The 1,212-nt window shown below is 44.7% G+C and overlaps 1 protein-coding gene across 1 annotated transcript in view; it reads right to left on the reverse strand.

Moving 5' to 3' along the window:
* The window catches only part of LOC137973452 (E3 ubiquitin-protein ligase TRIM71-like), a 2,397-nt gene extending 1,814 nt beyond the window's left edge, over window positions 1–583 (reverse strand). Inside the window, exon 1 of the mRNA XM_068820277.1 lies at window positions 1–583. This exon is cut by the window's left edge and continues 1,814 nt beyond it. Within this exon, the coding sequence (XP_068676378.1) occupies window positions 1–580 (580 nt within the window). The 5' untranslated portion in view covers window positions 581–583.
* Between the last annotated feature and the right edge of the window lie 629 nt (window positions 584–1,212).

The following is a 1,212-nucleotide window of genomic DNA, read 5'->3' on the forward strand; positions in this document are numbered from 1 at the left end:
TGTGTCGATTATGTTTCACCAAACTGCACTTGAGGCAAATCAGAACTTTACAGTCTTCGCAATAAAATTCTAGGGGTTGATCTTCATGATATTGCTGTGAACACATCACGGGTCTGTGGATCAAATCTTGCACATCTTGCGCTTGCAGTTTGTCGATCAAAACATTGCGATGACCCCTTGAAGCTCTCAAGCGTTGGTGAGCTTCAAAACAAGATTCGCACAGAAAATTCTGGCACACGAAACAGTAACATGTTGCCGTGTTGTTTTCGTCACAACTGTTGCATTTCTGAGACTGTACGCTACCATCCTCTAGAGCTAGAACATCCACCAACCGGTTGAGATGAAACGATGAAGGCAAATTTTCGAAGGTGACTGTTTCGGGAATTTGGAATGAAGTCTGGCAAACCGGACATTTGATTGTTGTTTGTAGCTGTCTTTGTTCGAAATTTGCCAGTTTGTCGAGACAGTGCAGGCAGAACGAGTGAAGACACGGTAGTGTCTTAGGATTTTTTACTGTTTCTATGCACAATGGGCATTCTGCCTCCTTTTTAAGATTCTTGAAAAGCTGTTGAACATCCATGATGAAGCCAAACAGAGGAAAATGTGCATGCGTGAATTGTGACGTCACTGAAATCACGTGTGGATGTCTCGCAATCTCGTTTCCAGGGTCTCTCTTCTCTGCCTCCCTTGTCGTTGAGGAAGGAGACCCTCGTTGCGGCTGGTCACCTAGCGCTCCTTGACATTTTTCCACTGGGGTAGGGTTTCCCATTTTGATCCCGCAACTCGTCTTCGTTTGACAAGGCATTTTTAAATAAAGTGAAATTCGAACGACGCAAGTTTATTTTCTGTCCCCAACCTCGTACTCAGGGCGCTTTTCCCTGGCTTTGGGTGGGACGGGAAATGTCCTACACTGCCACCCCTCTCCTAACACACATTTGGAAAGCTTCCAGATTTTGGTAGCCACGTGACCAGCCGCAACCAGGGTCTCTTTCCTCAACGACAAGGTAGGCAGAGAAGGGAGACCCTGGAAACGAGGTTGAAGTCTTACTCGCTGGAGTCACATGAAGTCTTTGGTGATATTCTAATGCACTTTAGCACTTAGTGACCCATTTTAAAGTCCCAAAAGTTCTTTTTTGAAAACTTTATGGCAAACTTAAAGACAGACTAGTGTGTCGCAAAGAAAAAAAACTAATCAGGCGTAGAACACATAAC

The sequence above is a fragment of the Montipora foliosa genome, chromosome 10, assembly GCF_036669935.1.
Source record: "Montipora foliosa isolate CH-2021 chromosome 10, ASM3666993v2, whole genome shotgun sequence".
In the NCBI taxonomy this organism is placed as follows: domain Eukaryota; kingdom Metazoa; phylum Cnidaria; class Anthozoa; order Scleractinia; family Acroporidae; genus Montipora; species Montipora foliosa.